Genomic DNA, 25,292 nt, shown 5'->3' with positions numbered 1-25,292 from the left:
TGTCGGCGGATCTGACGCCCCCGCGCTCCTCGTCCCCCCACGCAGGGCTTCCCGACCCGCGGGCCCACGCGCGCCCCGGTCCCCGCGGCCGTCGGCCGGGCCGCGCGCTCCGGGCACGGGCAGGATTCGCGCCCGGCTGCGGGTGTAGCGCGGCTCCCGGCCCTGCGCCCTCCGCGAAGGTGCCACGCGGCCCAGCCCACCCGCGACGCGCACCCCGCTGCCGGGCGCCCGGGCCCGGGCCTCCCCTGCTTCGGCTCCCCAGCCGGGGCCGCCCGACCCCCTCGCTAAGGACGCCCGCCCGCGCCGCGTGCGCCCGCCGCCCCCACGGCCCCCTGCAGGCGGCGCGACGCGTCCCCCGTCTCCCTCGGAACCGGCGACGGGAAAGCGGCCGGGGGGACCGCCCCCCTATCGGTCCTCCCGAAGGCTGCCCCGGCCCCCGCGGGACGGTTCCCTCCGCGGTGCCGGCGCCGCCCCGCACGGGAGAAACCGGGAGGCGGAGCTCGAGCCGCAGCCGCGGGCCCCCGGGTGTCGCAAAGACCGCGCCTCGGTTTGCGGCCCGCTCCGCCCCCGAGCGACCGGCCGCAGAGCAATCATTTAAATCAAGCGCCGCCGCCTCATTGGCCCGGCGCTGCTGCCCCGTGATTGGCCCTTGAGGAGGCCTGGCGGCGCGCCTGCTCGCTGATTGGCCCCGCGAGGGCGTGGGCGGTGCCGCGCGTGCCCAGGGGCGGAGGAGGCAAGTGTGAGGCGAGGCGGCCGCCACACCCGCGTCGCCCGCGTTCTGTCGGCGAGTGTGTGAGGCTCGTTCCCTCGTTTTCCTTTTTCTTTCTTTCTTTGCTTTTTTTTCCCTGGCGGGGGCGAGGCGTCGGCGACTCGCTGCGGAGCGGCCCGCGCGCTGCCATGGCGACGCGGCGAGGCTGCGGCGGCGCGAGCCCCCCGGAGCGCGGGCCGCCGCCGGTGCTGATCCTCAGCCACTTCTGCCCGAGGCCGTTCCTGTGCTTCGGCGCCCTGCGCCCCGGCGCCTCGCGGACGCTGCCGCTGGCCGTGCTCAACCCCAACGCCGAGGCGGCCGCCGTCTCGCTGGCCCGCGGGCCCGCCGCCGACCGCGGCTTCCAGGTCCGGCCGCGCGCCTTCCAGCTGCAGGTGGGTGCGCGGGTGTCGGCGGGCGGGCGGCCGGGCGGGGGGCGCCCCAGGGGGAGGCCGCAGAGCGGGGGGCCCGGAGCAGGAAGCCGGGTGCTCGCTCCCCCGTGGGGGGCACCCGGGCCCCTCATCTCCCGGGGGCTGGGCGGGCGGGGCGGGCGGGGCGTGGGACCCGGGCCAGCGCGCATGCGCGGAGCATCCTCGGCAGCCCGGCCGCAGCCAATTAAATCTTTTTTGTTTGTTTTTGTTTTAGAACGTACTGCTTTGTAGAGTAGGAGCTCACTGGTTTTTTGTTTTTTTTTTAAAAAACAGCTGTTTCTGATGTTTGACAGTTTCCGCTTTAAAACGGAGCTGTATTTTTATTTTTATTTTGCCCTGGAAAACCAGCCCCAGAGCTTGTCCTGTTCTGTTGGGGTTTCAGGGAGTTGGGGTGTCGGTGTCGCAGCCGGAGCTCCGGCGGCGTCGGAGGGACCGCCTGGGTTCTGGTCACTAACCCTTGGACCGAAATGCGCCGAGCAAAGTAACTCGCCGCCTCCCGGCCTCTGATGACCTCGCCTCGCCTGTGAAGTGGCGCGATGCCGGTGCCGCCCGCCAGGCGCCTGCGGACCGCGGGGGTCCTAGGAGACCCTTGGGTGGGCAGCCGCCGGCTCGCCCTGATGTGGCTGCGGAGGCTTCTGGGGGGAAGGAGTTCAGCCCATTCGCCAGAAGTCTTCATAATTCTGCATTTGAACCAGAAGTGGTATAGATGTTTTAAAGAAAGGGAAATCTGTGATTACAATTTTATTTATTTATTTATTTATTTATTTATTTATTTTTAAATATATCTTTATTGATTTCAGAGAGAAGAAGGGGGGAGAGAGAGAGAGAGAGAAAAGAAAAGAAAAGAAAGAAAAGAAAAGAAAGAGAAGGAAGGAGGGAGGGAGGGAGGAAGAAAGGAAAGAAAGAAAGGAAAGAAAGAAAGAAAGATCAATGATGAGAGAGTCATTGATCGAGTCTGCAACCCCGGCATGTGCCCTGACCTGGAATGGAACCCTGATGGCCTGGATCCTAGGTCGATGCTCAGCAGCTGAGCCACGCCCTGCCGGGCTGTGATTACAATTTTAAAAACCACCAATAATTGAAAATGATTTGGAGACGGTTTCTACTCCATTGCTTTATTTACAATTAAGAGTTAATTGCAGTTTTATTCTGTTGTGAACCTCGTTGTTACTAGTAGCTCCTTTCCTTGTAATAAAACGAGATGGGAAAGTACATCTGCCTTAAATGTTGCTATGGTGTGGAGTGTTGGCGACTAGCAGTTGTTAACCTTGCCCTGTAGTCCGAGCTGTATATAGTATGCTTTTGTTATCGTGCATCGTCTGCTGTTACCGTAATTTTAAAAATGTTCTTTTGATTATAGCCTAAGGAAAGAATTGTTATTTCTGTTAACTGGACACCATTAAAAGAAGGCCGAGTAAGAGAGATTGTGACATTTCTTGTCAATGATATTCTGAAACACGAAGTTATATTACTAGGAAATGCAGAAGAGCCAAAAAAGAAAAAGGTAATTTGTTTTAATCATCTGTGACTTATTCTAAGGAAATGATAATTTGTAGAAATTGTTTGGATAACACCCTTGTTGAAGTAACACATAAGATTTCTTATTAAAGGTGATATTCAACAGCCATCCACCTAATTTGTATGTTTTGCTTATTTTTGCAGAGGAGTCTTTGGGATACTATTAAAAAGAAGAAAGTTTCTGCCTCTTCAAGTCATAAGAGGAGGATTTCAGATATTCAGAATGTTAACAAAACGTTTAGCGTTCCCCAAAAAGTTGACCGAGTTAGGAGCCCACTACAAGCTTGTGAAAATTTTGGTGGGACTGAAGGCTGTCCCCCAACAGAAAACAATTCTTTAATCCTCGAAGAGAATAAAATACCTATTTCACCAATCAGTCCCACTTTCAAAGAGAGCCGTGGGGACACCTGCTTGCCGCTTTGTGTGCGTCGGTCCACCACCTACACATCTCTTCACGCACCTGGGAACAGGGGACTGTGGACATTAGAAGGTGCCCACATTCCCAATGACTTTAATGGGAAAGTCGTAACGGAAACATCCTTTGACTCCATAACTAATGGCCAAATTGAAGAGGACAGTAAACTTACTCTTACCCCAAACTGTTCTTCAACTTTGAACATTACACAAAGCCAGGGGGATTTTCTCAGTCCAGATGCCTTTGTAAAAAATAGCCACACAGCTAATAATGAGCTAGAACCAGGGACATGTATTTCGTCAGGGACATTTCTGAAAGATCATTCAAGGCCTATGCATTTGGAATCAAAAACTGCACATGCAACTTATCAGACAATTTTAAGTCCAGATTCCTTCATTAAGGATAATTATGGACTAAATCAGGAGCTAGAATTGGGGTCAGTGAATCCATTTGTATCCCCTAATCAGTTTGTAAAAGATAATATGCCACATATAACTATATCTCAACAAACATGTAAGTTATCACCGTTATCAAAAGAAAATTCTCAGGCCTCACAGTCTCCTCAAGGGCAGAGAAAAAATGAAGTTTTACCTTACATTCCTGAACGTCGGGGTTCGAACTCTCCCGAAGCTATTTTTGAAGAATCCAGAGCTTTAGAAATGAAACCAAATTGTTACAGTTTCACAAAACAAAATCAGCCTAAATTTTCTGCAGTTCAGGATATTTCTGAACATGGCCACAATGCACAACTTAAAAGACGCCCAATCCTTTCTGCCACTGTTACCAAATTGAGGCCCACTGCTCACAGAGACGACAAAGCTGAGACCAGCAAACCGAAGGCTAGAAGGTGCCTCCGCAGTGTAGCAGGTGAAGATGAGTGTACAGCACATGGCCTAGGAGAGAGAGATGCTTTGCACTCTGACCTTCCAGTTATAGATCCAGTAGTAAGTAACTCTGAGGGTTGCAAAAAAATAGCTCCTTCCTCAGAGACAGCTTTCATTGCTCGTAAAAGAAAGAGTGAAGGAAACGGGGAAGGCGCAGATGTGGTGACAGTCACAGGACGCACAGAACGAGAAACCAAAAGCATCCATTTTTCTCCTGTGGAGTCTAAAACATCGACTACTAAGAAAACAAAAGTGCTGGCAACACCCGTCTCACAGCGTGTTAGCAGCAGAGGGAGACCAAACCTGAGGAAGAAGACTGGTGAGTTGTCCGTAAGAACTTTAGAGTAAGTTCACTGATCAAGGGCATATTTACTGTTTCTTTCGGTCTCATAAATGGGCTGTTAATAAGCTTGAATTAACGTACGCTTTTCAGCTACGCATCTGCTTAGCGGAAGGTGGGACCGATGTGGAGGTTTGGGCCATGCTCTCCTGAAGGCGTCCCCATCTCTAATCACCATCTCTCCCACATCAGCATTTTCTCTAGAGACCCAACTCCAGCACTGCTCCACTCTCCTGCTACCTGCAGGCCTTGAATCCCCCGCCACGGCCACCGCCCACACACCCGGCGCTCTCCACACTCTTTCTTACTCAGCTTGAGTTCTGTAATTCATTACCCACACTTCCTTCACCTCTCTCCCTCGTGCTATCTAGAAAATGCCAGGCCAGCCCAGCACTGCCTGCTCCAGGCCTGAACCTTGCTCTTGGTCTTTATATTCGTGACCTCTGCCGTGGCCGGTGACTCAGTGGGTTGGGTCATTGTCCTGTACACCAGAAGGTGCAGGGTCCCACGTCGTCAGGGCACACACCTAGGCTGTGAGTGCGATTTCCGGTTGGGGTGCGTACGGGAGGCAACTGATGGATGTTTCCCTCTCACGTCGATCTTTCTCTTTCTCTCTCTCTCTCCTGCCCTCTGCCTCTCCCTTCCTTTCTCTCTCAAATCAATACACACATCTTCAGGTGAGGATTAAAAAATAAATAATAAATAATAAGTAAATTCATGATCTCTAACCTCAAGTAAGCCCTTAACCCTTTTCAGCTCAGCTCCGTTTTCCTGGTTGTCAACTTTATCACCTGGCTACAGACTGCCTCCACCTTCCCTCCTGAGACCTCTAAGGCCTCCCTCGCCTCACTGCTTATGAAGGCTCCTTGGCGGTGCTGTTCACTCTAATTTGTCTCCACTGCTTCTGTTTTAACTGAGTTCTCATCATAGCTAAGTTGGCCACTCTGGTAACTTCCTTTTAGCTTCACATCTCTGGCCTTGACTCCTTTCTTCTGTTTCCTAAAATACTGGGAGTCTCTTCCTCTGTAGGTGTGATGGGCCCACTGAGTCATAGCTGGTGCCTGGCACTTAGTATTCGTCCACTGTTTGCTACATGGACATGATTGTGGAGAAAGAACCCAAATTTAACTCTAAAACAGTTCATTCAGGGATTTTATTTCATTTTTTTAATGCTATTATTTGCTTTATAATTTATTTTAGATTCTTTAGCATTCAAAACTCCTAATTCTAAAACAAACAAAAGGACACCACGCATTGTTCCTGTGGCCCAGTCTAGTTTGACCTTCATAAAACGATTGAAAACAGGCAAGTGTCTCTTGTCTTCACAGTCTTTGAAAACTGATGGTGAGTGACTCAGGGATTGTGGTTCAAATGGAAACGAAATGTTTGATGAACAGAGAAGCCCTGAAGAACTGTTACAGTGTGTATTCAAATAACAGGGTGTTTTCTCACGGGGAATCGGGGTTTGTAAATAAGCAGGAGCTGCTGCCTCAGCCTCCCTTTCTACTGAGACTGCATTTCATGCCCCACGGTGCTTCCCACTATTCCCAGCAAGCGCTGGAAAGGAAATGGGATTCTGTGTTCTCAGGCGCCTTGCTAGTAAAAATGCTCTTTGGCTATATATTGTATGACATTTTAATGGAAAAGGTCTCATGTACTAACCTACCTGTGTTCTTAGGCATCCCTAGACACCCGATGCCGTTTGCTGCAAAAAATGTGTTCTATGACGAGCGCTGGAAGGAAAAGCAGCAGCAGGGCTTCACGTGGTGGCTCAACTTCATTCTGACCCCGGATGACCTCACTGTGAAGACAAACATCTCGGAAGGTAAGCCCCACGTTCACCCTCAGTTAAATAGCACCCTTGTTTTGACAGGTAGGGTTTAGCTTGAACTTTTCCTGTTTTAATTATACATATTTAATTACAGTCAATGGCATGGTTCACTAATTTATCGACATAAGTGCCGAAGATTATGTCGGTGAGAATTTTTAGGGAATTCTGGGCTGAGCGTGCAGAATTTTATGTTCCTTCTCACTTTTCACTCTTACATGTCAGCCCATGAGGTTTCCAGATGAATTATTTTAATGTGGATCTGGTCTGAGTTACAGTGAAACGCGCGGCTGCTGAGCAGTCCGTTTCAGCTTCATCTGCTTTAATAAAGCGAATGTCCTGGGGGAGAACTTGAACAGGCTGGTGTGGCTCGTCACTTGGGCACAGTGTCCCCACTTTCTTCTTTTTCCTCTGCTATCTAGTGCCTGAGTTTTAGACATTTGTAGACAGGTGATAGTGTTACGAGCACTCTGAACCCAGCTGCTATGGGGAATTTTAAACAGCTCAGTGTTTATCCTGAAGAGAGAAGACTCAGAGCAAGACGAAATGTGCAAACACTTGGGTTTTCTCCTGAAAGAGAATGAAAGTAAACTTTACTAATGTCCCATAAAAGTTACATCCCTTAGGAGCTTATGCTTTTAATTTATAAAGAGAATGGAGGCAGAGGTACCAGTTAGGAGGCTCTTTCACTGGTCTGGGTTCGAGAAGATAATGTTCCAGTTGTGTGGTAGTGGTGGTGGTTGTGAGAAGTGACTAGACTTGGGATACCTTCTACAGGTAGAGCCAACAGGTTGCAGTGACAGGTTGGCCGAAGGTACCCAGTGAATGGCAACATGGTTATTTTGAGATGGAAAAGAGGAGGGCAAGTGTGAAAGGGGCACCTTAACTTGCATTCATTGCTGGATTTAAGGATATGCATACATCTTGTTTAAGCAGAACCATTCTTTCCTTCATCTCACCCAGTAAATGCTGCTACTCTCCTTTTGGGAGTGGAGAGTCAACACAAGTCAAGCGTTCCCAGAGCTCCTACAAAGGAGGAAATGTCGCTCCGAGCTTACACTGCGCGGTGCAGGCTGAACCGGCTGCGCCGTGCAGCCTGTCGTCTGTTTACCTCTGAAAAGATGGTGAAGGCCATTAAGAAGCTCGAGATCGAGATCGAAGCCCGGCGGCTAGCTGTCCGAAAAGACAGGCACCTCTGGAAAGATGTGGGTAAGAAAATTATAGAACCTCTATGATTATTTCTTTAAAAACACAGATTTTGTGTTTCAGAGTTAAATCTATACATGATTTGGCTTTGCTGCTACAATCTCCCATATTTAAATGTCATATATGTTTGAGTGGAAGTACTTTATTTAAATTAACTTATTTCACATATGTGATTGTCCTTTCACCCCCACCGATTCCTCTCTGAAATTTTGTTCACTGCTTTTCCATGCGTTTCAGGAGAGCGGCAGAAGGTTCTGAACTGGCTGCTGTCCTACAACCCTTTGTGGCTACGGATTGGTCTGGAGGTAAGTACCACCTTCAGCTGTTGAAAAAAGACTTTTTAATAAAATAGGGTTTCACTTATGAAATCACTTGGTTAGCTTATCCTTTCAGTTTAAAATCAAAGGTCCTTTAGTAAATGCTCGTGAGGTAAGTGGACCCTATGCCAAAGTGTGTTATCGCCATTTAATTTTATAGTAACTTTTTGGTTTCTGAAATATATATATATCAGAAACTAACCAAAACAACAACATATATATATGTATAATTGGTACTAGATATAATAGCGAATTAGTAAGCTCTTTTTTGAGCCTTTACAATGACTGAACTAGGCTGTTCTAAGTCCGTTTTCTAATTGAAACCTGGTAAGAGCCCACTGGGGTAAGTGTTGCTATTTCCACTTTACCGATGTGAAGGACTTGCTGAGTCAGCACCTGGCCAGGAGTGAACCTGCACCCGTCCGAGGCCACTGTGACCATTCTGAATACAGCTCATAAAATGTCATCAGAATGTGAGGTTCCTGTGGTGTGTGGCTCAGTAATCCTTAGAATGTTAAAACCAATTGAGTTAGAAAGACAGTAGTAGTTGACTGTTAAAAAAAATCTGCTGTCTTTTACTGGTATCCTTTTGGTTTTTTTGGCTTCTTACCTTGGTCCTGTGGGTATCCAGTCCTTCCACTTACTGTAGATTTTGGACTAGAGCAATCTCGGCCTGAAAGGAGTTTCTATAATAATCTGGCTTCTATTGATCCAGAGCTTGGGGCTGACAGGTAACAAACACCCCATAGCTCAACAGTGTCCTTGCTAAGACTTCTTATTTAATTCTTATTTAATTAAATTGAAATTCAATTCAGTTTCTTATTTTTTCAATGAATGCTTAATGAGAAAATCTCATATCCTGGGCTCCACTTCACATGTTGAGAGTTCTGGAGCCTCAGCTACGTGCAGCCTCCCTATTTGGGACAGAGCTATTTTGTGGCAGAGGTTGAAGCAGATTTTGAAGAATTTATCTGAGTTCCAAGCTTTTCTTTTTCACTGTGAAGTGTGTACCATACACACTAAAAGTGCACAGACATGTCTGTAGAGTGTGCAGTGGTTATTTGGCAGAAGTCTGGGTCCCTCCCCACTACCTAGGACAGAGAACATGGCCAGTCCTTAGAAGGTCACTGTCTGGCTTCCCCTTGCACCCTTTTGCTTCTCGGAGTTAACATAGCCCTAACTTTAGCTCTGATTTCCTTCCAGACGGTCTTTGGAGAACTCATAGCTTTGGAAGACAACAGTGACGTCACGGGGATGGCTGTGTTTATCCTGAGCCGCTTACTGTGGAATCCTGACTTAGCTGCTGAGTACAGACACCCCTCCGTCCCTCATCTGTACAGAGATGGTACTGAGTCCTCCCTCCACCTCATTTCCCTGCTCTCTGTCTCTGAAATCACCTGCTGGAGAAACCCGTGTAAATAGGGTCCTCTTCCTACCACCCTCCCTTCCTCCTCCCCCATTATGCCCCATCATTTCCTCCACCCCTGTAACTGTTTATACCTGTGTCGTCGTCGTCGTCCCCCCCCCAAGTAGGCCGTAGCCCCGTGGAGGTCATATCCGCTTTAGTTTCTGTCGTGTGTGGCGCCTGGGCTCGTGCCTGCGTATACAGGTGCTCACTGAGGATTCGCTGAGCGAGGTGAACTGTGCCGGTGCTGCCTTTGAGCCTCTCTTCCTCCTGCCTGGGTTGGGAACATGACCTGGTGCCTAGCCGTAGCTTTAGTAGTGAATCCAGGCGTGCAGAGCACTGAGAAAGGCACGCGGCGTTGAGTGTGTACTGCCTGTTACTCCCTTACTAGCAGAAACCGGTCCTTCCCAGTTAACTTGCTGCGCTTTCTTGTGCTGTCCAAGGTCACGAGGAAGCTCTGTCCAGGTTCACACTGAAGAAGCTGCTGCTGCTCGTTTGTTTCCTTGATTACGCTAAACTCTCCCGGCTCATCGACCACGACCCTTGTCTCTTCTGTAAAGACGCTGGATTCAAGGTGCAGTTTTCTTCAGTGTGTTCTCTGTGTGTCTCACACTGAAGACCTCTGTTGCCTGTATTGTGTACGTTAAGGAAACGTTAGTTCAGGAAACGTTAGTTCCCTGGAGCAGAGCTCTGGGGAGGAATAGAGGAGTCGTCTAGTGATCCCCACAGCAGCTCCAGCCCTCCTGTCTTGTCAGTGACGTGAGCATCACCCACCCTTCTCTTAACTGTGACTGAGACGCACAGACTGGGCTTCTGAGGGATCAATCTGTGGGAAGTTCTTTCCTGACATAGTATGTCAGCAAATCAGTGCTAGTTTTAGAGTATCATCAGCACGTTTTTAAAGGGTTTACATGTACAGAATGATTTAAAGGATACTTTTCTTGTAAACAGAGTTATACGACTGGAATATAATACCTGCGGCTCGTTTCTCCCCAGGCTAGTAAGGACCTTCTCCTGGCTTTTTCACGGGACTTTCTGAGTGGCGAAGGCGACCTTTCCCGTCACCTGAGCCTGTTGGGGTTGCCTGTCAGCCATGTTCAGACGCCACTGGATGAATTTGACTTCGCTGTCACCAATCTCGCTGTGGACTTGCAGTGTGGGGTGCGCCTTGTGTAAGTATGAGAAATAGAGTTGGTTTACTGAGGAACAGACTAAATTTTCTGGAAGACACTTTTTTCTGTATTTACACCGTCTTGCTTGCTTTTTCACAAAATGGAATGAATTTAGGGTTAAAAAAATTGGAATAAGTGTCAGCAACACTTTTGGGAAAATTGTGTCAATTTTAGGCCCAGACACTGTCTCCTACCCACTGTGTTTCCCTGCTGGCCTATGATGAGGGTGTGTGAGTGAGACCTGCTGGTGCCAGACGGGGTGGGAGACCTCGAGAAACACTGTCGGCAGTGGCCCCACGGGCACGACAGCATTCGAGACCAATGCTGTGGTTTTGACCTCACTTTGCACACGAGGGGTCTGGAGTCAAATCACACGTTTTCCTCATGTCAAACTGGAAGCCTTGAAACTGGCTTTGGTGTGATTCTGTGAGCACCCCATACCTGCGGGGAAGGCAGGGTGGCCTTTAGGGTGTTGACTGGAGCAAGTTTCCATGGAGTGCTTTAGAGTCTTTCTTAACCTCGAACTCTTTAAATTGGGGAGACTTACATGGGTGATAACTATATCTAAGTGAAGGGTTATTTTGTCTACGTTTGTCTACTTTCATCACTGTCTGTTAGGCGAACCATGGAGCTTCTCACACGGAACTGGGACCTCTCAAAGCAGCTCAGAATCCCTGCGATAAGTCGTCTCCAGAAGATGCACAATGTTGACCTCGTGCTCCAGGTCCTCAGGTCCCGCGGGGTCCCCTTAAATGATGAGCATGGTGAGAACTGAGCGATGCTGCTTCTCAGGGAAGATGCCCGTGTCCCTGTGTTGTGCTGAAGGACTGTGTTTCCATCTGCAGGAAACGCAATCCTGTCTAAGGACATCGTGGACAGGCACAGAGAGAAAACGCTCGCATTGCTTTGGAAAATAGCTCTGGCTTTCCAGGTAGTTTACATCTGGTGCATTTTCCACTTTTTATCCATTTGTCAAATAACGACTAACAATAATGACTGTTTCTTACTGGATGTTATTTTGTCCCAGGAACTGGGGTCATCTTCACAGCACCCCTCTAAGGTGGCTGTTAGCACCACCTCACACACGGGAAGCAGCTGATGGGAAAGGTCACTTCATGGGGAGGAGATGAGATGCGAGTGGGGCCCAGGCTTATGTGGCCTGGAGTCTGTGGACTTGACCACTGCACATCCCATCACTTCTGTGTAGAGTTTAACTTCTGTGGGTTAAAAATGATACTGTATCCAAAGGTATTTTACCCTTTAAAGGACAAAAGACGCTGTTTTCATTTGTGTTTCAGGTGGATATTTCTCTTAATTTAGATGAGTTAAAAGAGGAAATTGAATTTTTACACCACCTGAGGGTGAACAGAACAGGGTCCGCGCTTTCCCGCCGCTCAGATGCTGTCATCAGTAAGGAGACGGACACAAGGCAGAGCGCTCCCTTTGAACGTTGCAGCGAGAGCATAGCGCTGCTGATGGAGTGGGTGAACGCCGTGTGCGCCTTCTACAACCAGAAGGTGCATTTCCTTGTCTTGTAGCCCAGTATCTAAGTAAATCTGGGTTAAAGTCAGTTAAACTTGATGCATAAGTTCTGTCTTGGCATTTCTTAAATAATTCAGTTCATATGTATAAGCAGACCTTTCCTCCAATGAGTGAAGGCATTGTAACTGAGGATTTGGCTCTGAATGTGGGGTTATACTAGGTGGTTGGAGCAGTTAATGTGACATTCTTAGCTGTTAAAAGGAGATACTCTCCAAGTGCAGTTGATTCCTTTTCTGGTGTGTCCCACCAGGTGGAGAATTTCACGGTGTCTTTCTCTGACGGCCGCGTGCTGTGTTACTTGATCCACCACTACCACCCTTGCTGTGTGCCTTTGGACGCCATATGTCAGCGGACCACTCAGACAGTGGAGTGTGCGCAGACGGGCTCAGTGGTCCTGAACTCATCCTCCGAGTCTGATGAGAGCTGCCTGGATGTGTCCCTGAAGGCACTCGATGTCGGTCAGTCCCTCTTGACCCATAACGTTTCACACTGTGACTTTGCCACGCCTGACTTTTGGCCAGAGCTCTGATCTTTTTCTTCCTTGCGCAGCAGGAAATAGTCCAGAGCTCCACAAAGAGCTCCTGGAAAACGAGAGGAGGAATTTCCAGTTGGTGAGGGCTGCGGTTAGAGACCTCGGGGGGGTACCTGCCATGATTCAGCACTCAGACATGTCAAACACAATTCCAGATGAAAAGGTACGTGGAGGAAGAGTCCTCATCTGACACCTGAGAAGTAAACGTCTCAGAGGTGGGAGCCGGATATTCCCTGTCTCTGGCCTGTCTCCATCTTTTATGTTTTCTCGTAGGTGGTCATTACCTACCTGTCGTTTCTCTGTGCGCGGCTGCTAGATCTCCGCAGGGAAACCCGGGCTGCTCGGCTCATACAGGCAGCATGGAGAAGGTATAAACGCAAAGCGGATCTAAGGCACCAGCAGGTACTACACATGAAAGGGTGGCACAGCCTGTCCATCTTGATGCTTTTCTTACAAATAATAATTGAGGGTCTCATGTGATTATTAATATTTTTTAAGGAGAGAGACAGAGCTGCAAGAATTATCCAATCAGCTGTGATCGATTTCCTAACTAAACGACGGCTGAAGAAGGCAGCGAACGCGGCTCTGGTCATTCAGAAACACTGGCGGAGACTCTTAGCACAGAGACAGTTACTGCTGTTAAAAAGGGAAAAGCTAAGAAAAGTTCAGAATGCGGCAGCGTTGGTTATCCAGGTGTAGTATCCAGAAGACTTGAGTTTAAAGAGTTTTAATGACTTCCTAAGGAAGGAAGTGAAATAGGATAAACCCTCAGATGCGTCCTGCATGTTCCCTCTGCACCTCCGGTAAATGCCATCACTCTGTCCTGCCTGTCTTGAGACTGGCACTTCGTCCCTCGCCATGTGCCTTTGAGACACATCCGAGGTATTGCGCGGCCCAGGAGTTCATTCCTGTTTGTGGCTGATGAGCATTTCACTGCATGAGGCACCACATTTGATTGAAGGATATTGGTGGTATTCCCAGTTTTAGGTGATTTCATTGGGATTGAGACAGGGGTTTGTGAGTTGGCCATAGCCACATCAATGTAGAAACTATGCACAAGAGACAAGTGTCTTTTTCAAAAAATACATTGTTTTTTAATTCAGTGTACTTATTTTTAAGTAAGATGTTTAAAATGTTAATACATTCGAGTGTGTTGAGTACAGAAAGTTATGTCTCTTACTTTGTGTCCATTCTTACCTCTTGCAGAGAAACTGGAGAAGACATTCCGCTAGAAAGCAGTTTCTGAGACTGAGACACTATGTAGTCGCCCTGCAGTCTAGAATAAGAATGACAATCGCTGTCGCCTCTTACAAACGCTGCCTTTGGGCTGCAGTTACCATTCAGAGGCACTGGCGAGCGTGCATAAGAAGGAAGCTGGATCGGCAGAGATACAAGATGCTCAGGTCCTCGTGCCTGGTCATCCAGGCTGCGTTCAGGAGGCGGCAGCGCCGAGAGATGCGGTTACGGAGAGGAGCGGCGGTGACCTTGCAGAGGGCCTTCAGACGGTGGCGAGCCAGCAGGCGGGCTGAGGAGGAGAAGTCCGCCACCACCATACAGTCGTGGTACCGCATGCACAGGGAGCTGCGGAGATACAGGCACATCAGGTCTTGTGTTGTCCTCATTCAGACAAGGTTTCGGTGCTTTCAAGCCCAGAAGTTGTACAGGAGGAAAAAGGAGTCTGTGCTGACGGTCCAGCGGCTCTGGCGGGCACACCTGATGGGAAGGGCCCAGCGCGCCTGCTACCTGCGGATTCGGGCAGCGGCCCTCTGCCTGCAGGCTGCATTTAGGGCGGCGAGGGCCCGGCACCTGCACAGGCGGGTGAGGGCTGCCTGTGTTCTGCAGGCAAACTGGAGAATGCGACGGGAGAGGTCTCAGTTTCTGAACCTTAGGAAAATGACCATCAGGTTGCAGGCTCACGTAAGGAAACACCAACAGTTACAGAGATACAGGAAGATGAAGAAAGCCACTCTCTTAATCCAGGCTCGCTTCCGGGCTTACATGTCAGCCAGGACAGTTCTCGCGTCTTACCAGGAAACACGTGCTGCCGCATTGGTTCTGCAGGCTGCGTGCCGCGGGATGCGGGCCAGGAAGCAGCTCCACCACGCCCTCGTGTCTGTCGTGAAGATTCAGTCATGCTACCGAGCTTACATTTCCAGGAAAAAGTTCCTGAGCCTAAAACATGCGACAGTCAAGCTACAGTCTATTGTCAGGATGAAACAGGCTCGCGAACAGTATTTACGTTTAAAAGCAGCTGCCCTGTTCATCCAGCAGCGGTACCGGTCCCTGAAAATGGCCACGCTGAGGAGAGAGGAGTACCGGCAGCTGCGGGAGTCCTGTATCCACCTGCAGGCCTGCACGAGAGGGTACCTGGTCCGAAAGCAAGTGAGGCGGCGGAGGGAAGCTGCCATCTCACTGCAGTCATGCTTCAGAATGAGAAGGGCGCGGCAGAGCTACCTGAAGATGTGCAGAGCAACTCTAGTCATTCAGAATTACTACCGTGCGTACCAGGCACGGCTCAGCCGGAGGAAGGACTTGCATGTCCAAAGGGCAGTTACCCGTCTGCAGGCAGCCTACAGAGGCTACAGAGTTCGCCAGCTCATCAGACAGCAGTCCATAGCTGCCCTCTCCATTCAGGCCGCCTTCCGAGGCTACAGTGAGAGGATGAGGTATAAGTCTGTGCTTCGGTCGGCTGTCACGATCCAGAGGTGGTACAGGGCACGCAGGACTGTTCATGACCTAAGAGCACAGTTTTCAAAGGCCAGGGCAGCTGCGATTTCTCTCCAGTCTGCTTATCGTGGCTGGAAAGTTCGGGAGCAGATCCAAAGGGAACATCGGGCAGCACTGAGGATTCAGTCCGCTTTCAGAACGGCCCAGGCCTGGAAGCAGTTTCAGTTGCTGAAAGCAGCAGCGCTGGCCCTCCAGCGACATTGGAGAGCAAGGACTGAGGGAAGGAAGCAGCGTGTGGCGTACGCGGAGCTCCGGCAGGCCGCGCTGACGCTGCAGGCTGCGTGGAGGGGGCAAGTAGCGAGGAGACAGATCCAGAGGCGCCAGGAGTGTGCTGTCGTCATCCAGGGGTACTACAGGATGCACGTGCAGCGCAGGAAGTGGAAAACCATGAGGGAGGCTGCCCGTCGGATTCAGGTGCACTACCGGGCCTGCAGTCTTGGAAGGAGGCAGCAGCGTTTGTATTTGAGGACCAAGGCAGCCGTCCTCACTTTACAGTCTGCCTTCCGGAGGATGAGGGTGAGAAGAGAGAGGATGCAGGCGGTCAACAGGGCGGCGGTCATCATACAGTCCAGGTACAGGGCTCACAGGGCCAGGAAGAGGTACACGGCCTGCAGAGCGTCAGCTGTCGCCATTCAGAGATGGTACCGGAGTAGGAAAACCACAAACCAGCAACGCAGGGAATATCTTAATTTAAAGAGGGCAGCCACCCTAGTCCAAGCTGTGTACAGAGGCATTCGTGTGAGGAGACGTATGCAGCACATGCACAGGGCGGCCACCTTGATCAGAGCCGTGTTTAAGATGCACCAGTCAAGGGGGAGGTTCTGTCAAATGAGAGCTGCAGCCGTCGTCATTCAAGTGAGATTCAGGGCTTACGATCGAGGTAAAACTCAGCGCGCACAGTACATGGCCATTGTGAAGGCTGTTACTGTTCTTCAGGCAAGTTTCCGAGGAGCTCGAGTCAGGCGGACCCTGAGGAGGATGCACGCGGCAGCAGTGCTGATCCAGTCCTGCTACCGGAGGCACCGAGAGCAGATGTGCTTCGCTGAGCTGAAGAAGGCAGCCCACCCCGCGCAGCACAGGTGCCGGGCGGCGCAGGCCGGAGCCGGGCAGCTGCAGAGGTACAGCAGGCTGCGGTGCTCTGCGATTCGCATCCAGGCCGCCTTCCGGGGATGGAGAGCCAGGAGACACTTGAAGGCTCTGCATTTGGCCGCAGCTGTTGTCCAGAGGAGGTTCAGAACTCTAGCGACAAGGAGAAGATTCCTGTCTCTCAGGAAGGCCGCTGTCTGGGCTCAGAGACGACATCGAGCTAACATGCGTGCGAAGCGCCACCTGCAGTTTCTGCGGTTGCAAGAGGCTGTTGTTAAAATCCAGGCTTTGCTCAGAGGTTGGATGGTGAGAAGGCAGCTGCGGGAAATGCACGTGGCTGCCACCGTCATCCAGGCTGCTTTCAGAATGCACAGGGCGCGCAGGAGGTACCAGGCCTTAGCGCGTGCCGTGGTCCTGGTCCAGCAGTGGTACCGAGCCCGCAGGGCTACAGGATTGCGGAGGGAACGTCATCTTGGACAGAAGTGTGCAGCTGCGGTCCTGCCAGCCACGTGCGAGGGAGTGAGGGCCAGGCGGCCTCTCCGGGAGCAGCACAGAGCGGCCGCTGTGGTCCAGAGCACAGACAGGGGGCCCAGGCAGTGTCTTCTCCACCAGAGGCTTGGGTGGGCTCCAGACACGATACAGGAAAAACACAGAGTAAGTGAAGAGAAGGCTCTCGAACACGGTGCACTCCCGAGAGCAGCAGCCTGCGCTCAGGCAGGTTTTCAGGACACGAGGGTGGGGAGGCCGATGCAGGAGCAGCATCAGGCTGCTGCCGTCATTCAGAAGCACTTCAGAGCCTTCAGAATGAGGAGGCGTCATCTCTGTGTCAGAGCCGCCGTGGTTTTTGTTCAGAGAAGATACAGAGCGGTCAAGGCAGCGCGAACTGAAGCAGCCACCCATCTCCAGTCTCCCTGCAGGGCTTTGGGACGGACGGACGTCCAGCGCAGGCACCAGGCCGCCGCGTGCCTCCAGGCCTTCTACCGGATGCACAGGGCCCGTGCTGCCTACCGAGCGAAGAGACGCGCAGCCACTGTGATACAGAATCGCTACAGGGCCTGCGGCAGAGGAGCGGCAGAGAGGAGACAGCTCTCAGCAGTCCAGAAGTCTGCACGGACTCTTCAGCCGGCCTTTAGAGGCTTGAGAGACAGACGGGAGCTGGAAAAGGCACCTGAGGACAAGAAGGCAGCCATTGCTGAGCCACCCGCATCCCACTGTGACGGTGCTGGGACTCAGCAGGACGCTGCTGGGAGCCCAGTGGCCAGGCCGCACACGGGGGCCGGAGTTTCTCTGGCTGCTGGTTTTCAGAGTGAGGCTGAGGGAAAGAGTCCTCCAGCCTCTTGGGAAATGGCCACAGGGACCTTGGAGACACAGCAGTGTGCTGCCCTGCGGGTTCAGGCCTTCCTCCGGATGGCTGTGTGTCGGAGCAGGTTCCTGCTGTTGAGGAGGGCGGCTGTGGTCGTGCAGAATCGCTGCCGGGCCTGTGCGTCTGCAAGACACCAGAGACGAGCGTATTTACAGACCAGGAGCAGTGTTGTCACCATTCAGGCTCGAACGAGGGGCTTCCTACAGAGACGGAGGTTTCACAGGATTAAAGACAGCACCTTAAAAATCCAGGTACTTCGATACTTAAAGCTTTCTTCCTTCCTTTGACCCTGTTTATTAGAGTTTTTGAAGTGAATTCATGCAGGTCATAAAGAACAGTACTCGAGAGGGCGAAAGGGCACCAAGAAAAATTTGGCTATGGCAGCTTAGGACTGGGGTTGTCTGGACAGTGACCACCCATGCCTGGAGCGTTTCCATAGGTGTCAGTGTAGCTCCCAGAATGCGGTCTGATTAAGGGGAGGTCTCCATTGGGTGACATTATTTTTAAGTGAAAAATTTAAGCCAAGATACAGTGGTATTTGGCATAATTTAGGCCAAATGGAATTCCTTTATTCCTGTACTGGTCTGTGAGTCAGAGCGTCTTAGTCTGGAAGGACACATGCACTTCATTCTGAGTGTTTAACATATAGTTTGCAAAGCACTTTTACTTTGTTCACTGGAGAGAAGCAGACCCAGGAACTGAATCGGGTACTTCAGTTATTTCTGTTCTACCTGTAGTAACCTGGGCTGTGGACCCAGGTATGATATGTTGGTATCTTGCTGGGTTGCTGATAAGCTTAGAAATAATGTTTCCATTCAGCCAGTGTCAGGTGCTGACACTGTGTCAAATCCTATAGCGGGCGGGAGGACCAGAGGGAAGGTAGACTCAGTTGCTGTCCTCAAAGAATGTAATTGCGCTGGGTGTTTATGTGTTTGATAGGCTGCGTGGAGGAGATACAGAGCCGGGAAGCATGCGTGTGAAGTGAGGGCCGCCTGCAGGATTCAGGCCTGGTACAGGGGCTGGAGGGCACGGAAGGAGTACCTGGCTGTGCTGAGAGCTGTCAGAACCGTTCAGCGTGGCTTCTCTGCCAAGCAGACGAGAGCGCGGTAAGGTCGCACTGCGTGGGGGGAGCCGGAGGCCGTGTGTGTGCGTGTGTGTGGCTGAGATGATGGCTGCTAGAACTTAAGTATGAAGTACACGTTTCCTTTTATTTTCCGTTGTTACTGCCTTTCTTGTATTTTCTTTACCCTCTAGGACTTATTTGAAGGGGGGGTCAGTAAACACTTACTGAATAGATTAATTTGAAATTGCTTTCCAATAACTACTTTTCAGGTTTTTGAACTTGAGAGCGGCAGCAGTCACCATTCAGAGGAAATGGAGAGCAGTACTTTCTGGAAGGAGAGCTCGCGAGCACTTGATGATGAAGGCAGGTCTAGAAGTAAACAGCTCGTCTGCAGAGCGCTGCACTAGGACCGAAAAACAGAAAGACTGTGTTTAAGACCTAACTGTGCATTATTTTAAACACATCACTGTTGTCAGTGAAAACTTTTATTTAACACAGAGCAGCTGTTCCTAACGCCTGTTCCCTGCTCTCTGCTGTAGGGGGCATGTTAGTTAGACGTCCTGCCTGTAGCCACGGGAGTGCCCGCCCCTCCCGGTGAGACTGTCGGGAGGAGGGATCGCGCACAGGTACCCACGGACCCAGGCTTGCCCCTCACAGGAGCTCCAGTTTTCACCACAGACCTAGATGGGTTTAGAAATTGTGCACCATCGCCTTTTCTGTGGAATGTGACATTCTTAAGTTAAAAATGTAAAAGGAATCATGATTTTCCATTTCACTTTCCATTGAGAAATTCAAGAACCTCCAGGCCGCTGCAGGGAGCTTCACAGAGCCTCGGGCTGGCTGGGCCTTCCCTAGGCTGGCTGAGAAATAACTCGGTTTTGCCTGATTTAACGTCTCCATCTCCATCCGTGAGGACCGCGGCTTGGAATACTGGAGCTTTTTGAGCTTATTGTTCACATACGTCTGTCAGGATAATTAACACATGCAAAGTCTTAACCAGCTGCTCTTGGGAGCTCTTGTTAAATTAAGTGCTATTCTTTGGTAAATTGCACAAAATATAACTTTACTGTCTATACCCTGAACGCTGGACCACACAGCTGGAAATTCTGTGAAGGATTATCATCACTTTTGAGTTACAGTGTAAATAACTTGACCTTTAAAAATTATATAATTTCGTAGTAAGGATGTACAGGAGTAAACATGGATGGATCGTCTTACAAGTCAAATATCTGATTATTAATGTTTTTTCTCCTCTAGATTTCGGAACAGAAAGCCAGCGTGAGGCTTCTTCGCTTTACAGCTGCTGCCCGGTGTCACCTGTCTGCCCTCAGAATCCAGAGAGCGTACAGACGTCACGTGGCCGTGAGGACCGCGGCAAAGCACGTGGATGCCGTCATCTGTATCCAGGTCAGCGCTGCTCTGCAGGGGAGCTGTGGGGTGTAATGTGTGGTGCACATCGTGATACTTGATAAGTAATCCCAAGTGCGCTCCGCTACGGCCGTATGTAGTCGTGTGATACTGAGCCTCTCCCGTACAGCTGCTGGGATGACCCGACGGGCTAGGAAGGGGTTGGTGGTTTTTGACGCAGGAATAAAGCTGAGACGTACTCTGAAGTCGCGCACTCACGCTCCGCCTGGCAGAGTCTGGGCGGCCTGTTTCCCTCTGTCCTGACCACGCACGGCAGCCGCTTCTCCGGTTTTGCCACGGTAGCGAGTGCCAGTTCTGTCCTGTGTGTCTTTTGGATTCACATCCTCTGTGCCGTGTGCTTTTAAAATGGGTTTTTCTAGTGTATACTTTGCCTTTTTTCTGCCGGCCCCTTTCCCGTGTGCCTTACCGGAGTTCTGCGTGTGCTCTGGATGCGAGCCCTGTGTGCGCTGACGCGGACTTACGTCGGAGTCGTCGGTGTGCACACGCATTCGTTTCCTCAGAAAACCAAAGCGGAATCTTCCCGTGTTTTAAACAGAGGTGGTTTCGAACACGGCTGCGGCTGAAGAGGCTGGCGCAGGTTTGTCGCAGCCTCGCAGACCTTCGGCGGGAAGCTGGGGAGCGGCGGCGACGGCGGGACAGGGCGGCGGCAGTGATACAGGCCGCCGTGCGCCGCTTCCTCCTCCGCAGAAAGGCGGAGAAGCTGAACAGAGGCATCACCAGGGTTCAGGTATTTCCGCACTGATCTGAGCTGCAGGCTGGCTGGGCTCCTTGACGTGAGCCTGACACGTCGAGAACGGGCACGTGCACCTTAAGGGCTGGGCTCGGCCGGCAGAGCGGGTCGCCCACACTGAGCTGCCGCAGCTCACTGCTGCGCCCCCACCCCCGGGTTGTCTTCAGGTTCCCTGGAGGAAGTTTGTGTTTGGGAGATGGAAAGTGTACCAGCGTTTTGAATAGGTAGAGATCTTTGGCCAATGAATGAACTTCAGTTTATGTGCAGGGATATTAATGTACTTCTTTTTAGAAAGATTGATTTAGCTACTTCTTAGAACCTGATACGAGGTTTTAGTTGCCAAGTGTCTGATCACATCACATAAATTTACTGAAAATATTTACTTTTTGGAAATAAACGCAGATACAAGTTCAGAGCACCATGGGTTGTGGTCTTTAACATACAGCGCTTTGTGTCCAAGGCGCTGTGGAGAGGCTACTCCCTGAGGAAGAAAAGCGGCTGTACGAAGATCAGAGCGATTCGCAGAAGCCTGCGGGTCATCAATGGGGAGGTTCGAGAGGAAGACAAGCTCTACAAGAGAACCGCGCTTGCTCTTCACTACCTGCTGACGTACAAGCACCTGTCTGCGATTCTCGAGGCTCTCAAGCACCTCGGTTAGTGGCCCTGTCCCAGCAGCACCTGCTGTGAGGTCGGGAGCGCACTGTCCCCTCTGAGTGCGCAGAGAACGTTCGAGCAGCAGTAGCGAAAATCTCCCTTTGTTGCTGTGAGTCTCTCTTCTCCCCTTTTCAGAGGTAGTCACGAGACTGTCTCCGCTCTGCTGTGAGAACATGGCCCGGAGTGGAGCGATTTTGAAGATATTTGCTCTGATCCGAAGTTGTAACCGCAGTGTCCCCTGTATGGAAGTCGTCAGCTACGCTGTGCAAGTCCTGCTCCACGTGGCTAAGGTGCTTGTCCACTTCAGTCGTGAACTCTTCACGTCGCAAAGTCAGGCTCAGCAAGTGCAGTCCCTGTTGCTTGTCACCAGAACTTAGACCCCAAGTTAATTCACTCCAGTGCGAGAGCCTTGGGGAAAATATGGTTAATCTGTTAGCAGGACTGTTCAGGAAACACTCATTTTTATGGTTTTCTTCTGTCTTCGTAATATTAGTAACTGTGATACTGGCGTTTATTGAGCACCTACTTAGTGAGAACCACTTCTGGGGGAGCTGGTATTACTCCCAGTTAGAGAGCAGGATGATTTCACATAAGCTGCTTGCCTGAGGACTCCAGGAGATGAGTGGCAGAGCTGAACTTGGACAGAGCTGGGCTCTGTCTGCCTGCCGACCAGTGTTCTCTCCGACGGCCCTGTCAGAACAGCAGGTAGAGGTGCTGCCGTCGCCCAGTCGCCCCGCGTGCTCTGTCTAGTGGCATTTACGTCTCTGGGGTTGGACAGGGCCGGTATCTGTACTGCGGGTAGTCACGCAGTCGAAGGTAAAGGAGACACGCCTGTCTTCCCCACCCCCCGAGCCGCAGCTTGGAGCACTCGGCCCCGTTTTCTGGTGGAGCAGCAGTGGTGGAGCCACAGGCTCCCGTGCCAACTGCCTGGGTGCGAGTCCCGCTCCGCAGCCCACTCCCGGTTCCTTAGCCTCTCTGGCCTCAGCCGCTGTCCCTGCACAGTGGGCGCAGTGATGCCCGCGCCCCCCGATGTTGCTGCGAGGACTGAGTGAGTCAGTACAACAGGACCGTGGAAGGGCCAGTCAGTTCCTGATAACCTGGTGGTGGTGGGGTTTTGTCTTTCTAGCCTGAGCATTACTCGTTACCCTGCACGTTTCAAAATGAGTGCCCTGCTGCCGCTGGGAATCTGGGGCGTGACCTACCGGTACTCGGCGCGCTCTGTTTTAAAGCAAGCCCGCCTTCCTCTCCAGAGCGTGACGAGGGTAGTGAGTTAGATTGGCCTTTATCTCGACCTCACTCTGCCGTCAGCTGACACACAGGGTCTTTCTCCTGAGAGGCTCTTGCGGAAACGGCCTTGTCTCGGGCTTGTTTGCATTCGCTTCAGGGTGTTCACCTTCAGAAACACGAGACGGGATTCGTTTTTGTGGAACTTTGATGTCGGTTAGATAGGAAAACGTTAAAGTGCAGAGACACCCGTAGACGAATTCAGAGTCGATAGTAACAGGTCGTCTCGTTAATCCCCGCACTGCTGGGTGTAGTCCAGACATTGGGCGCCCCGCCTCCCCCGTGACTCGTGGTTGCTAAGAATATGTGTGTTTATTGTCACTTTCCCGTCATCTGTTCTTCAAGTACGAGAGGACGACGCCCGCGGTTTACGATGTGGAGGGCTCTGTGGACACCCTGCTGGAGCTTTTGAAGAGGTACCGGGGGAAGCCTGGCGACAGAGTCCCGGACAAGAGCGGCAGCATTTTCACCAAAACCTGCTGTCTGTTAGCGGTGCTCCTGCAGGCAGCAAGTCGGGCCTCTGTGAGTTTCAGGTTTCCCATTACTCTGGCTACTGGTGCAAGAATGGATTTGGGGGAACATGCTGGATGTGGGGGGACTACTATGGGGAGAGACAAGTGTAGGTATGTGGTGGTCTAGGCGAGAGGCTGCTGGGCCGAGGGCGTCATCCTGGGGACCCAGTAACTGAACGAGTGGCTGTGGACTCTGATGTTTGCCTTTTACTCGGCGTAGATTTAAGTGGACACTATTTGAGTATCTGCCTTCTTAATAATTGTCTTACAAATTAGTTTCTAATCCCACCCAGCCTAACTTCTGAACTTGGAGAGCTAGCTTACTGCATAGTGTTGGTTTATTGTGATCGATTTGGGTAGCATAGAAGGAATGTAAAATTTACTTACTAGTTTTAGTCAATGTGAATTTTCTTTTTTAGGATGTTCGAAACAGGTCCAAAGTTGTTGACTGTGTGTATAGTATCTACAAGCTTACAGCTCATAAGCACAGAGTAGATACTGAAAGGACACTGTGTAAGCAGAATCAGAATTCCTCTCTGAGCGGCTCCTCCGTTCCAGAAACGCCCGTGAGAACCAGGGTGGTTGCCCGGTAAGCAGGAAGCGCATTCTGGGTTCGTCACTGCACTCAGCGTGCGCTCGGGACACGGAGGAGTAACTCCTGTGAGCAGCGCGCGTTTGACGATTGAGAAACAGCGTCGAACAGGAAGAGAGTCGGGGGGATCTCGGGGAACAGTGAGCCGAAGGGGGGATCTCGGGGAACAGTGAGCCAAAGGGGGCATCTCGGGGAACAGTGAGCCAAAGGGGGGATCTCGGGGAACAGTGAGCCAAAGGGGGCATCTCGGGGAACAGTGAGCCGAAGGGGGCATCTCGGGGAACAGTGAGCCGAAGGGGGCATCTCGGGGAACAGTGAGCCAAAGGGGGCATCTCGGGGAGCAGAGCAGCTCTAGACAGTCAGGTCTGTGGTTCCGGGCGGAAGAATCCGTCTAGAGGCCTCAGTGAGGGACCCATTGGATTCAGCAGGCAGGCGGGACTGGCGCTGAGGGACCTGCCTGGACGGGAGGGCTGGGCGGCGCCCGAGGGATGAGGCCCGTGCTGGGGCCCGGGGAGCAGACGCTTAGGCGGAGGAAGTGGAGAGTCTGCATCGCACGCGCGGCCTCGCGTGCTGGCGGAGACGGTGTGGCGCCTCCTGGTGACGAGTCCGATGGTGTGAGAAGGGACTGGCTGAGGCGGGACAGAGGAAAGGGCCGGTTGACAGGTGCCGTCGTGGCTTTTTCACCACGTGGGCGGCGTTACTGAGAAGACCAAGAGCCACGTTTACGGGGAACAAAGCACAGGTTTGGTAAACGGCCAGAGGCAGCAGGGAAGAGTGGCCAGGCTCGGACAGGGGTTGGGGAGGGCTGGAGGGTGTCTGAGGGTGCCCGGGAGCAGCGTGCTCAGGAGCGGCCGCCCCTTAGTTTAGGCAGAAAGGCGGACTTCATTAATGCGGGACCTTCGTTCTCTCCACAGACTGAAGCCAGGCTGGGTTTTGAGACGGGACACCCTGGAAGAGATCACGAACCCCCTGCAAGCCATTCAGATGGTGATGGAGACGCTTGGCCTTCCCTGTTAGGCCGTGTCCACAGCTCCGCCTTGCGGTGAAAATAGCAACGCTAATCATGACTGTGTAGTGTTTTGGCTTCTTTTGTAGATCTTTTAAAATCTGATTTTGTATTAAAATTAAAGAAATACATATTCCAAATAAACTCTTTTTACATTTTTCATTGTTTCTTTTATTAATAGCTTTATGCACTTGAGGAACTAATGTCATGAAATGATTATAACACTGTCATTCGTGTGTTAACTTAAAACATGTTAGTTTGGGTATCACCATGTTCCTAAAGGGAATAGAGTAAATTATTAGCTCGTCTTAGAGGTAAATGGGGGTGTTTTAGATTCTGCCGACTACTCACAAGTGAGAAGAAGATACGGCCATCCCACCAAGGTTCCTTTCAGGCTGCTGCCCGGCGCTGGGCTCAGAGGGAGCGTCCGAGTGAGTCCGTGCCGGGCCCTTTAAGAGCAGAGCCTGGGACTCCCGCAGCCTCCGTGACCCTCAGGGACAGTCCCCGCTGGT

At 51.4% G+C, this 25,292-nt stretch overlaps 1 protein-coding gene across 5 annotated transcripts; it reads left to right on the top strand.

Annotated features, from left to right (window-relative positions):
• Positions 1–769: 769 nt before the first annotated feature.
• ASPM (assembly factor for spindle microtubules) lies at positions 770–24,940 on the top strand. Of its 5 annotated transcripts, none has more exons than XM_087828946.1 (28): positions 770–905; positions 1,102–1,140; positions 2,537–2,680; positions 2,839–4,312; positions 5,534–5,638; positions 6,012–6,158; positions 7,125–7,370; positions 7,605–7,672; positions 8,888–9,029; positions 9,533–9,663; positions 10,086–10,261; positions 10,880–11,025; positions 11,107–11,192; positions 11,560–11,778; positions 12,054–12,261; positions 12,353–12,498; positions 12,609–12,737; positions 12,834–13,028; positions 13,542–17,762; positions 18,451–18,617; positions 18,844–18,937; positions 19,832–19,981; positions 20,538–20,729; positions 21,193–21,385; positions 21,522–21,676; positions 23,016–23,192; positions 23,602–23,771; positions 24,689–24,940. In XM_087828946.1, exons 4-28 carry the CDS (start codon positions 3,442–3,444, stop codon positions 24,789–24,791), a joined length of 8,637 nt encoding a protein of 2,878 aa, XP_087685072.1. In that variant the 5' UTR covers positions 770–905; positions 1,102–1,140; positions 2,537–2,680; positions 2,839–3,441; the 3' UTR covers positions 24,792–24,940. The 5 variants fall into 5 exon arrangements, with proteins under 5 accessions (XP_087685072.1, XP_087685070.1, XP_087685069.1 ...); XM_087828947.1 differs by having other exon boundaries at positions 815–910; positions 1,108–1,140; XM_087828944.1 differs by having other exon boundaries at positions 770–1,140; positions 12,356–12,498.
• Positions 24,941–25,292: the final 352 nt, after the last annotated feature.

This window comes from Miniopterus natalensis, chromosome 21 (assembly GCF_054644295.1).
Source record: "Miniopterus natalensis isolate mMinNat1 chromosome 21, mMinNat1.hap1, whole genome shotgun sequence".
Lineage (NCBI taxonomy): Eukaryota > Metazoa > Chordata > Mammalia > Chiroptera > Miniopteridae > Miniopterus > Miniopterus natalensis.
The sequence above is the reverse complement of the archived record's forward strand: the minus strand, read 5'-3'. Positions and strand labels throughout refer to the sequence as shown.